General features: G+C 34.7%; 1 protein-coding gene across 9 annotated transcripts; it reads left to right on the plus strand.

The window, feature by feature from the left end:
* Positions 1-772: 772 nt before the first annotated feature.
* Positions 773-11150, plus strand: LOC117170257 (RNA-binding protein squid-like). 9 transcript variants are annotated; one of them, XM_033356898.1, is made up of 8 exons: positions 773-1037; positions 5473-5513; positions 5754-5881; positions 6068-6214; positions 6329-6725; positions 7825-7896; positions 9439-9552; positions 9952-10088. In XM_033356898.1, exons 1-7 carry the CDS (start codon positions 913-915, stop codon positions 9504-9506), a joined length of 978 nt encoding a protein of 325 aa, XP_033212789.1. In that variant the 5' UTR covers positions 773-912; the 3' UTR covers positions 9507-9552; positions 9952-10088. The 9 variants fall into 9 exon arrangements, with proteins under 9 accessions (XP_033212789.1, XP_033212790.1, XP_033212792.1 ...); XM_033356899.1 differs by lacking the exon at positions 9439-9552 and adding an exon at positions 8562-8611 and having other exon boundaries at positions 9952-10071; XM_033356901.1 differs by lacking the exon at positions 9952-10088 and adding an exon at positions 8562-8611.
* Positions 11151-11481: the final 331 nt, after the last annotated feature.

The raw sequence follows: 11481 nt of genomic DNA on the forward strand, positions 1-11481 counted from the left end.
GTTAAAATTTGAACTACATTGTTAAAAATGATTTTGTTGTTGTTGTGAAGCTGAATAATTTTTTTTTTTTAGTTGAAACTTCAAGTATTTGTTTCAAAATTCATCTATTCTATTGAAGATGCAATATTTTTACTTTTAATATTATTAATTTGAAAAGTTTCAATTTGAATTAAATTTAGGTACCTAGATTGTATATATTTAAAATAATGTATTCCCCTATTTTCAGGAAAAATACCCTTTTTTTCCCCTGTTTTAGAGCATATTTTGACTTCTGGGAAGCCATAATATTGATTTATTTTTCGGGTTTAGCTTCTCGGTTAAATCGTTAGCGATTTCTTTGCTGTCACAGTGTCCAGAAGCCTACAAAATTAGCAAACAAATCTTTAGGAAATATTTAAAAGTATTACATCATCGGAAATAATCTCTCAATTAAGGCTTTCTTAATCATTTGTTTCCTATAACATAAAAGATACTTTGATAACATCTTGAATTTATGTTTGTGATTCTAAAAAAATGAATCCAAACCTTATAAAAGTAGGTTGGAAATTGGGTAAAAATTCTTGATTTTAGGTGTTATAGGGAACTTTTCGAATTTCGAGAGATTTTTTCAACTTAAAGGGGAAAACGGGGGGATTAGGTAAAAAAGAAGAGGACCGGGGGCAGGGCACCCGAATTACCAATGCCTTCACTGACAAGCTTTAACGAGGGGGAGGAAATATTACCCATGAGCCACCAGACGCAGGTCTTGTGACGCGCTCGATTCATTTTCCCCTCAGCCGTTCTTCTCAATTTGGCAGCCGAGCGGTGCAGACGTAAAGTGGTTTAGCTCGCGCACTTTTTGTGTAGTCATCCTCCGTTACAACTTTTTAGTGTTCAGTGTTAGCTGATTAGTAACTAAATTCTTTTAACAAAATGGCCAATCAAGAGAACAAGGACTTCAGCGATGACGTCAACGAGAGTTTCCAAAACGGCGAGGGAAATAATGGAAGCGGTGACGCCACTGAAAATGGCAGCACCCAAGAGTCTCAGGAAGACAGGTAACCTTTTTTCTAATCTCATATCCCTAAAGTTAATCCATTCGTGATTTAGAGACGCCCGCGGTATTAATTTTTCTATATAATTTTATTGCGAGCACTTATTTTTTACTTGCTTGAATAAAATGGCGTCGGTGCCGAGCTGTTTGGGGAAAATTTGCATCCATCCGCATCGCGTCGGATTCATATATTTTTATGCGAGATCGCGGGCGTCGTTGTTCGTTTTCTTACTCCCGACTCGGCAACACGTGTATTTTGCGTTAAAAAAAAATTAGTTTGGTTTTGGAGTTAAAATGTGGAGGTGCCGGCTTGCGATGGACCCACCCACGTTCATGAAAGCGAAAATGGCGGCCAACGCCGCGTTCGTAGTCTCATCGATTTTACACCGAAATTCTCTCTACACTTATTTTAATTAATTTATGTTTTTCTGTAACTTGTACTTTGAAACGAGTATCTAACCTTGACTTTAAAACTTTTAAGAACTAGAGCAACTTTTACTGAATTTTTGTTGGACGTGATCCTGTCATTTTTCTGAAGCATTTTTCAGAGGAACATGCTAGTTTCGTCATTTGTGAGTCAGCGTAACTTGATCTCTACATTTTTTGCATTTGTATCTGAGATAAACTTAGTGAATTAATAGTCAAATAAGAAACTGTAATTTTTGCTCGCTTCTGAAAGGCGTCTCGATTTTAGCACTTTTCAGCATATTAGGAACACGAGACGGATTCTTTGATGCTGACCAAGCATTGTTTTCTTCATTATTGTAAATATTGTTTCCTTGCATTAACCATTTTCGTTTAGAAATAGCGTTGTGGCGTTATGCCCAAAATTTTTTCTTTTTTTTTTTGTATATTCTACAGCTTTGGATTCTGTGAAATCTTACTAAGTTCGAGATCTCAGTAATTTTGGAACTTGGGTAAGCATTTTAAATTGTAGATTTCAAAAGGTGGGTAAGTTTGAAGGAATTTTTTAAGGTTACTGTAATGTATTCTGTTCTAACATTTTTCCCGTTGGCCGCATCTTTTCGCTAAGCGTTATTAGAACGTTTTTTTGTACACGTGTTCTAAAAATACGAGTAAAAATTATCAAGGGCGTCAGGGCTCTTAGAAATACAATTTGGGCGTCTTTTTATTTGATCGCAACTTTCTTTGCTAAAAATAAAAAGAATTTGCAGGTTTTAGAGGTTAATTATTGGAAATGCTCCAAATTCAAAACGCTTACTCTAATATTTAGAGGTTCAATTTTCAGGTAACACAGTTATTCCCCGGATTTCTTTTTTTTCTGTACTCCCCTCTCCATTTTCTAGAAATCCTTCATGAAACAATTTCAAACGTGTGCAACAGGGGTCTTTAGTGAGGGGAAATTTGGTCGTATGTACTCATTTGCCAGATGTCTCGTAGTGGTGGAAACTACATGTGGCAAACAAGTAAATGCGGCCGAATTTCCCCTCGCTGAAGAGGCCTGATGTAGATGTGACAAATTACTTTTAAATTGATTAGTTTTTCGTTTCCCTTTTTAATTAATTTGCAAAAATTAGAATATTTTCCCCTTTCATGAGCTCCATTCTCGCTAAACTCTGAATTTCGAGTACGCTAAAAAGAGATCTTGTCTTGTTTACTTTTTTACTTACAATTTTATAATTTACATGCTTTTAAAAATATTGATGGAGCAAAAAGTCTGAAAAGGAAATGTTTCAAAATTTGAAAAAATTTAGCCCTGATGCATTAATTTTTTTACATAGAACAGTCTTTGGATCGTTGTATCAAATTTTGAATGCGATAAAATTGCACGAAACTGAGAATCCGCGTGAAGGTCAAAACTCAAAAGCCGGCTCTCCACATAAATCTGTACTTAGCTAATAAAATTAAGATTTGACTGACGTATGGCATGCTATTGAAATAAGTATAACCTGAACCTATGCTAAATACTTATTAGAATTTATTGAATTAATAGCTTTTCTTGCAACGTACGAATTTTGTAAAAAGTCTTGAATTTGTAAAATAAAATAAAAACTCCTGCATTCCACGTCTCCCAAACAACTATAAATTGTATTCTGCATTTTGTTTTTTTGAAGAATAAAGGAAATTTTCATTTGCCTTCGAAGATATACAAATGTAACGCATCAAATGTAAAACTGTCATGTAAAAAATCAAATGTAAATTTACGTCTATACATATTTAAAGCAAAAGAAATAAATAAAAGCTTAAGTATTTTTGGCCAGCCACGAGTCTTCCTCGTTCGTTCATTGCAGCCGTATTCTGGTTGGCCATTTGTAATTCCCGTCTGGCATAAAAGAGTTGCCTGGGAAGTGTGAACTGATCCTTGAAGCCTTAAGAAACGAAAGAATTCTGGTTAATTGTCTGAAGTCAGCGTCAAGTTCAAGTCCTTAGGGTTTTCGTCATGGCACAAGCACTGGAAGTCGAGTCAATTGCGTCAGATCAGTCAAAGTCTCGCACAGACAATTGCCTGCGGAGTCACGCGTAGAATTTTGCATTTAAAATTCTGATCCGATGTCAATGCAGTTTGGGCGTGACAAGTAAAAGCACAGAGTCACTAGGGTCAATCCGAACATCTTCGATAGGTCGGAAATGCCATTAACCCAATTTATGTGGCTTGATCTGCAGGTGTCAAGCGACCAAGTGTGAATATGGCGGGCGATTTGCAACCGGCTAACTGTGATGATCCACATCTGAATACCTTCGAGACTGGTGCCTACGGTATTTATCACCAGCCCTTTCGAAAAGAAAAATAAATATCTCAAATACAAATAGCGACTACCACACTGACAGAAACGTGAAAACCCAGCACGTTCTTTGATTAAGAAGGCTATGCAATTGTATCATGAGAGATTAAAGATAACTTGCTGATCATTGAAAGCAAAGAAATTTACATAGTATGACTTATATAAAATGATTACCAGTAAAAGATTGTCTTTTAAAAAAAGATTGTACAAAAGTATATTCTAAATGTAAATGAAAAATCGCTAGCTGGACTGTTTGTAACTTTTCGCGATTCGACAGTTTTTTTTTAGCTTTTGGGCCAATCCGCAGTCAATATTCAACTTGGAAAAGTTCAATTTTGCAATTTGTTTTCTTTAGGCGCAGCTGATTCTCAACTGGATAATTGTAAAGGATTATAACTATTGCTCGTGTTTTTTAAACGTCGTAAAGTTTTGCTCTTTATTGATTTTTATGTTAAGTTTGTTTCTAATTTTTGTTTCCCTTCCGGCAAACACACATTATTCTCGCACACCAAAATCTCAATTTCAGGGTGACCATTGAATAAAGTTTTCTGATAACGAATGACTGATTTAACTATTGTGTTTTAATTTACAAATTAATCTTTAGTTTGAAAATGTATTTTGTTGACAATTCTGCCTTTTACGGTCATCAGTTTTGGCAGCAATTTCTTTTTTTAGTTGCAATAATCACTGATTGGTAGAAAATGCAGTATATTTGTAGTCTAAAGTTTAAGAATGAATATATTTTCATATTTAATTATGATACCTGCCATTGTTAACCAAACTTATTCTCCTATTTTCGTAAAAAGTCAACGTATTGAATTGCGAAAATAAATTATAAAGGAACTTCTTCCCTAGATTTGAGTGGCCACCCTGTTATTCTTGTCGGTGTGCGATGGGGCATTTTTAAAAATTTTGCCTTACGTAATTTTGAACTTTCACTAATCAGACATACACAATAGACACACGTACACACCTTTCTTTTAACACTCACCATTACCAGGAGCTCATCCGATTACTCTAAGAACGGTATGAAGTTACTATTTCTACTACTACTACTACTAAGTCTACGATTTTCTATTGTCTCAGTGATTTTACAAAACTTGTCATCGCTGCAAAGTTCTTTTATTAGTTCTTTCAAAATTTGTATCTAGGCCTTTCTAATTGTCATTTCTGTGATAGTAATGTTAAGATTTGTATAAAATGTGTACACTCAAATAAATAAATTACCTGAGTCGAATTTTGTCAAATTCAAAACGATAAATTCAAATTGCTTTGCAGGTTGGCTGTACATGGAATCTCTTTAATATCTACATTAAAAGTTTTAATTTTTATTGCAACAAAGGCAGTAGTGTAAACTGTAAACTTTTCATTGATCGAATGGTTTTCTAGAGTTTACATATCCAGGTAGTAGCTGGCCACTGTTTTCCCTTGCGAATTAATGTTTTAATTTAAAAATAATTGATCTAACCACTTGCTATTCTTTGACCGTTTTTATTACAGATAATTTTTCTTGCACAGTGGCAGACATTTGAGAATTTGCCGACGTCAGAAGCCTGACTAATTCGTATTTTAATTGATTAAACTGTAAATGACTTGCTACTTTGTCTAAAGTTCAATTCCCTTAGGGATTATATAGGGTTAGGAACTACCGGCAAATCAAATATCTAACTGTCTCTTTTTTTCTGTCCTGTTTAGGAAATTATTCGTCGGTGCCCTCAGCTGGGAAACCACAGACAGTGAGTTTATTATTTTTCTTTTTGACCTACTTTTCATCTTGAAAAATTTGTATAAAAAATTTTAGTTCGCTTTTATATTTTAAAAATTCGCAATGATGCTATTATCCTTAGGACACCTTCAGACAACAGAATGGCACTGTTGCATGAGACTATAAAGTGATACTCTGAGCTTAGACAAACAAAAATCCAAATTTTGAGATATTTCATTTCGGAGAATATAAAGTTCATTTCTCTTTTCAGAGGAGCTCCGCGAATACTTTAGCAAATTTGGAGACATTGAGAGTATCAACGTCAAGACAGATCCCAACACTGGAAGGTCGCGAGGTTTCGCTTTCATCGTCTTCGCCAAGGCCGAATCACTCGACAAGGTGAATAAATCTGATAGAAAATAATAGTGGATGTACAAGTTTAAAATTCGCATGATGTTATTTGAAAGTCAGTTCTGCTACTGAGTGGAAGTGAAGACAAATCTTTCTCTGAAATTTTCTAGCAAAAAAATCCAATTCTGTGTGAATAACGAATTTTCAGCTCTAAAAAAATGTATTCTATTTCAGATTATGTCGGCCGGTGACCACGTGATCAATGGCAAAAAAGTAGACCCCAAAAAAGCGAAGGCCCGACACGGAAAGATTTTCGTTGGTGGTCTTTCGACAGAACTCTCTGACGATGACATCAAGACCTTCTTCGGACAATTTGGAAACGTAAGTTTCTTTTCAACTTGAGTAATTTATTCTATTAACTGACTACTCCACACACTCTTTCCCCTGTGAAATTTCAAGTATCTAAATTTCTCGGTTTTTTCTTTCAAATTGCAGATTGTCGAAGTTGAGATGCCATTCGACAAGACAAAGAACCAGAGGAAAGGGTTCTGCTTTATTACCTTTGATTCTGAACAAGTCGTCAACCAATTGCTGAAGACGCCAAAGCAGACGATCAACGGCAAGGAGGTCGATGTCAAGAAAGCGACGCCCAAACCTGATGGTATGGGTATGATGCGCGGAGGTATGATGCGAGGTGCCGGTCGCGGAGCCAGGGGAGCTAGAGGAGCTCGCGGAGGATTCCAGGGCGGCTGGCAAGGAGGCTATGGTGCCGGTTTCGGCGGTGGTTACGGTCAGGGCGGATATGGTGCTGGATACGACGGCTATGGAGGTGGCTACGATTACTACGGCGGTGGGTACCCGGGCTACGGCGGCTACGACTACACCGGTTACGGTAACTTTCATAACTTTCTCAGAAGACCATATCTCTAAGATGTAAACAATCACCTCCGCGATGATTTTTAACTGTTCGAATTTTCCAGTTTGAGCTAGTTCAAATTCCAGAGGTGCAATTAAAACTAGAGTGTATCTAAAGTTTAGAGTTACATTTTAACTAAAGTCGAGTGACTGGTTGAACTAAAGTTCATTCTACTCACTTTTACGGAATTTGAACACAATAACTTTGTTCTTTTTTTTTTCTTATTCAATTTAAGCCTGAGGCAGAAGAATCGTTCTGAACGTTAAAATTCCTAAAGATCCTAATTCCAGAGCCAATTATCGTTTCATGGTTATTCTTGACAGTTTAATTTAGCCACGTTGCAAATTTTGGAGGCTGGTTTCAGTTGTTTGTCATGCTTTTTGTAATTTTAGTTGATAGCGATTTAAAAAGCCGGGCTCTTTCTTTTGCAGCGTGGTTACTATCATTCGATCACGTCAATTTCAGCTAATCCTATTTTCACTATTCCATGTTTGTCTCAATGCTTAGTTATTAAGTATTGAATGATGTTTCTCGGTAAGAGAGTAATTAGATACCTCATTCTGAAAAGTTCAAAACTCTTACCGGAGCATAATTCTCTTAACTAAATTCTTATCTACAAGACATTTATCATTCATAAATCATATATTCTTTAAACTTGGCTATCATTTGTTTTTCGGGACCTTGAAACCTTCATTGTTTGATTGTCAACATTTCTTTTTTTTTTTTTTTTTTTTTTTTTGACTGCCACACCCACTTGTACAAGACCTAAAGAATTTTTGCATGTTCTGTGAAATACAAAGTTCTCTTTTAAAAGAGAACTTGAGACTGAATAAGTAATGCTAGTAAATTGAATTACCATATATAAGTATGGTCTAGTTTTTTGTTGTAATACTAAGATTAAATAATTAAAGGACCAGATATTCTGTGTAATGCAAAGTTCTCTTTTAAAAGAGAAGTTTTGACTGAATAAGTGATACTTTTAAAATATTAAATCCCCATATAAGTATATTCTTATTTTTTCCTCTTATGAAATTAGATAAAATAATTAAAGTACCATATTTTCCATGAATCACAGATGAATATGGCTATGGCGGTGGTAATTACGAAGGTGGCTACGCAGGTGGGCGCGGTGGTGCTCGCGGAAAAGGTACGCTAAAGCGTTCCTTCTCTGTTGATTTTGCAATTAATTAGTTTCTTTGCGTTTAGTAGTAGTGCTGATTTCCCCCCATCTTTTCCCACACGAATTAGGCGAATAGTTTACCGTTTATACCCATTTATTTTATGATGTATCACTTAAATCTTGGAAAGCTTATGAGATGTGTGAGAAATTTAAAGAAAGTTAGCGTGATCTTTAATTTAAGGCTGCTTTTTGTAAATAATATGTGGCACGCAATTTCCGCCTGGAAATCGAATCAGAGTCAATCGATAGTCTAAATTATTGATTAGCTTATGGTGATTTTATACTGAAGTTTGTTTTTGAGATAAATCAGTTAACTGCAGCTGCTTTCTTTGAAATCACTCCTTATTTTTGTATTAATTGCTCTCATCGCTAAGAATTCATTTACGAGGGACGAATTTTCGAAACAAATGGTAAAGTGTAGTGACATAATAGTAGCTACAAAATTTACTAAATTTTTGGAAACATCGTTACATTCAACATTTTTGTTTTCAAATTTAGAAGCTTAAAAGTCAATTTGATATATGCTGCTAATTTTTAATTTGATACGGCGCTGCAATTGTGGTCCATTATTTATAACAATTGGCTCTGAAATTGAATTCTTTTTTTTTTTACCTATTTTTTTTGTATGCCAGATGCCAAGATGCCGGAATGGTTTTGATATCGAAGACTTCCTCCTAAAAAGGTATTTTTGATACTGATTAATTAAAAAGAGATCTTTCAGATTTATCAGGCGCCCTTAACAATTAAAAGAGTAGTTGTATATTACTAAGAAAAATAAGTTTACATTTGTTTGAAATAAGAATTCGACTTTATCCATTTGTTTCGACATTTCCTGAAAGTTTGGTAAAATGGTTTCGGGATTTTGTTTTTCAAAACTGATCTTATCTATTTCAAATTGTAATTAGAACTCAGTCTCGTTAAGGTTCTCAATTTGTTTTAATGATCTGATTGAGAAATTTATTTATTACAATTTGAAGAAGAAAGTTCATTTTCCAATCCATCAACAATCAGTACTGTCCCATTTCATCTTCCATTGTCACTAATATGGCTTTATTCCTGCACGACTAAATCAACATTCCTTTCCCCTTCAAAGTTGTTAAGAAGTGAAAAACGAAGATGGGCCAACTCTCTGAATGCAGCCTACAGCTTTACTACCTTAGCCTGTAGCCTCTTAATAGATTTTCTGTAAAACTGTTAATTGTCAATCTGTAATTCACAGAGTACCCTTTCTGGTTTCTGTGTACATCACTTGCTTCTCGTAGTATTATTATATTTGTCCTTATTTAGATATTAGCAGACGAAACTGTTTAGTGGTCGTCGCTTTAATTTGTTCTGATTTTTTTTTATTTATTTTTTTATTAGTTTTAAAAATTAGCCTTAATAACTAAAAGTAAGAGTACGAAGTAATTTTAAAGTAAGAGTATGAAATGATTTTTAAGTAAGAATAAGAAATAAAGTAAGGTGGGGTTCAAATCGTTGAACTAACAGAGCGTTGGGGGTGTGTTTCAGGAGGCTCAGGCTTCGGCGGAAAGCAGAGGGGTGGTGGCAGAGGGAACGCAAGGCACCAACCCTATTAATGGAAATTCCTTAATAACGACCGCAATGCAATTCGCATTGTAACCGGTGAGTCTCCTCATTCTTCCAACTGTACATTTTCATACCTTGCTCTCTCATCTTGGAAAAATTACGATTTCAATATGTTTTCTCTGATATTCTTTAATAAATCTTTCATATTTTCTCCATTTATTGTATTTTATTCCTCATCATGGTGGATGTATTGCTCGCTTTCCATTTTCACGTCTTTTTTTTTCTTATTCGCCTTTCCCATTTTACCATTCCTGATGTCTGAGTTCAGTCTACATTTTTGTGACATTGGAGATATCAAAGTTGAATTTCATTTGTACATATTATTGGATTTTTGAAAGTTAAGATTGAAAGAATTGTTAAAAAGCTGATGGGTCTGAAGAAAAAGTTTTGGATCTCTGTGTATTTCTAGGTGCTGATTTGAATGTTGTTTTATAGGTTCTATGTCCTTCAAATCTCATAAATCGCCAACTCATCATTCCATGAAGTCCCATCGTTTTCAACCGAATGTACAACAGCAACAAAACAGACAGGCGCAGGGCAATTTCAGTCAAGATCTGCAAGAGTACCAGGAGTAAATATCTTTTTTCATTTCATGTTGACGGAAGGCCGATTAGCTGACAAGCTCTGTGTGTTGTGCACTTGTACAGCGTGAAAGCTTTCGTTCTTTCGCTTAACCTTTTGTACAGATTGTAACGTTGCCACGCGCTCTCAATTCAATTTCTGTAATCGCTTTCAAAGTTATTCAACCCTTTTTTTCATGTCCAAATAATAGAAAGTAGTCGAGACGTGTGCGACAAAATTGTGATCCATTATATGATGTTTTATGTGGATTACAATTTTGGCATTTGAGATTTGTTTAATGTCAACTCCTGGTTTTGTACAGTTACAACAGATAAACCTGAATGAATTGCGTCTACACGCGTGTAAACTTGATCCTATTTTAACGATAAGATTATTTTAATTTTGTCTATACCTATCTTTAAGAAACTATGATACTTTAGCGATGTAAGCAGGCAATGTACTTTTTACATGAGAAAAGAAAATGTTAATGCAAAAAAATAACAGTTGCCGAAGTGTTTATAAGAATTACGTCAAGTATCGAGTCCCGATAAAGAGATTATTGCTTTCGTATTGGTAAAAATAGCATAGGAACTTTGAGACTTACCGACCCTCAACGGATCTAATCAAGGCGTATTTCGTATTTTGTGATCGTTTTCATGGATGTTTAGCAAACGGGAATGGAATTATTTCTTTTGCCTTTATAGTAATCTGCTCGCGGGTGAGTATGATTTTAAAAGAGTGCATGATAGTGTCTTCCACTTTGTAAACTCAACTTTGAAAGTAGATAAATTAATTGCAAACTGAGAAATATTTTCATTCCCGTTCGCTAGATTTTTACTGAATAAATGTAGCATCCTTTTCGTATGTCGTAAACTTGTAGGGAAATGAAGCAGATGTGTAAGTCATTCCGCATGACTTTAAAGAAGACTGTTTTTCTTTTATATTATGGCTACACACGAAATTTAGACAGTGGAATGTCTAACTTTATTCAGCCTTAAGAAATTGTAAATTGTGAAATGCATCAATGGATTAACATTGGCAACTATTTAAATACAGGAGGTGATGCATTAGAAGTTGTGTGTTCTTTTTATTTCGTAGCATTTATTTTATCCTACAGCTTTTCACAGAATTCTTTCATATTTACATTTCCTGATCTGGATTTTTTTGGTTTTTTAGAATTTTCAATTTTTCGAAATTGTTTCTTCTGATGCTTGCGTATTTTTCAAATGAGTTTAAATAAATGTTAAAGTTTAAAAAATCTGAAATCGTCCTTTTTCTTCTTGAATTGTCAAAAATCGTTCAATACATTTTTTTTAATTTTCCAAAAGCCTTCAGAATATGTATTTATAGGTGAATGCTTTGATTCAATTTCAAATCTAATTCCATTCAAAATATTACATTTTT

Source organism: Belonocnema kinseyi, chromosome 3, assembly GCF_010883055.1.
Source record: "Belonocnema kinseyi isolate 2016_QV_RU_SX_M_011 chromosome 3, B_treatae_v1, whole genome shotgun sequence".
Taxonomy (NCBI): domain Eukaryota; kingdom Metazoa; phylum Arthropoda; class Insecta; order Hymenoptera; family Cynipidae; genus Belonocnema; species Belonocnema kinseyi.